This window comes from Galeopterus variegatus, unplaced genomic scaffold (genome assembly GCF_000696425.1).
Source record: "Galeopterus variegatus unplaced genomic scaffold, G_variegatus-3.0.2 Scaffold8341, whole genome shotgun sequence".
Lineage (NCBI taxonomy): Eukaryota > Metazoa > Chordata > Mammalia > Dermoptera > Cynocephalidae > Galeopterus > Galeopterus variegatus.
Genome location: NW_007734452.1, coordinates 12,688 through 14,159, shown reverse-complemented (window position 1 = coordinate 14,159; position 1,472 = coordinate 12,688). Strand labels below are relative to the sequence as shown.

The 1,472-nt window shown below is 31.9% G+C and overlaps 1 protein-coding gene across 1 annotated transcript in view; it reads left to right on the top strand.

Moving 5' to 3' along the window:
- The window catches only part of LOC103608362 (nucleoporin p54), a gene marked incomplete at its 3' end in the record, with an annotated part of 18,166 nt that overhangs the window by 10,037 nt on the left and 6,657 nt on the right, over window positions 1-1,472 (top strand). Inside the window, exon 5 of the mRNA XM_008592808.1 lies at window positions 1,115-1,302. Within this exon, the coding sequence (XP_008591030.1) occupies window positions 1,115-1,302 (188 nt within the window). The remainder of the gene's footprint in view (window positions 1-1,114; window positions 1,303-1,472) is intronic.

The following is a 1,472-nucleotide window of genomic DNA, read 5'->3' as shown; positions in this document are numbered from 1 at the left end:
AAAAAAAAAAAAACCAGTATATCTCTTGAGTGCATATAGTTGAAATTTTAATACTTTAGTGACCAAGAGGTATACAATAGTAGACATAGATTGAATATGACAATTTAAATTTCTTTTTTTAAAGTTGGTGTATTACATACATATGGTAAAATGCATAATGTAAGCTTAGTGAATTTTAATTTTTTTTTTAGAAGTTGCATATAAGTATTGACAAGGAATAAAAGACTTCTATCTAATGGAGCAATTCTTTAGAGAGTATAGTTGTTCATATTTAATATAATGGGGAAAAAATTTTGTATTTATATTACAGGAAACCAGAAAATGATATAGACATTTTTTTTAGTATTTGTAAGTTGACAATGTCATTACTGTACTTTAAAAGTATTTATTTGTAAATCACTTCTTTATATATCTAAAACTTAAGTTTAAGATTCCATGAATGAGATATACAGATGCTCCTCGACTTACAATGGGGTTACGTCCTGATAAACCCATACTGTAAGCTGAAAATGCAGTTAATATACCTAACCTATTGAACATTATAGCTTAGCCTAGCCTGTCTTAAACATGCTGAGGCCTACAACTGAGCAAAATCATCTAAAACAAAGCCTATTTTATAATAATAAAAGTAATAAAAATAAAAGATCAAAATTCAAAGTATGATTTCTACTGAATGCATATTGCTTTTGCATCATTGTAAAGTTGAAAAATTATAAATCCATCCGTCATGTGTCAGGGATTGGGTAGTGAAATAAATTACATTTGCTCCACGTTTGCAGTCATTTTTATAATGGCATGCAGAGTTGTTTCAACGGTTCAGAAACACCCAACAATAAATGGATATCAAAAATTTTGAGAGGAGAAAGCTCTTTACTCTCTTGAAGATGACATTTTAATTTCACTCTATAGGTTTATGTTATCCTTAGGTAAAACAGTTTTTCTTTATAATTGTGTGACATCCTAGGGCACAGCGTGGTGGGAAGAATCGTAATTCCTTTTATAACCAGACATTAACCTGTTTTCCTTGTTTTAGGAGATAATAAGCTATTAATATTAAATACCTGATTTAAGATCTGTATATATTTTTGATACTGTTTATTTTGTCATTCCACAGGCAGTAGGTTATAGTTGTATGCCCAATAATAAAGATGAAGATGGGCTAGTGGTTTTAGTTTTCAACAAAAAAGAAATAGATATTCGAAGCCAGCAACAGCAGTTGGTAGAATCATTGCATAAAGTTTTGGGAGGAAACCAGACCCTTACTGTAAATGTGGAGGGTATTAAAACATTGCCAGATGATCAGTAAGTATACATTAAATATACTGTTTATTTCTGTGTGCTGTGGTCCAAAGAGAGTGATCAATAGCATTTTTGTTGCTGAAGCACAAATTAAATCTCAGAGCAGGGGCCGGCCCCGTTGCTCACTCGGGTGAGTGCGGTGCTCAGATCCTATATAGGGATGGCTGGTGCGC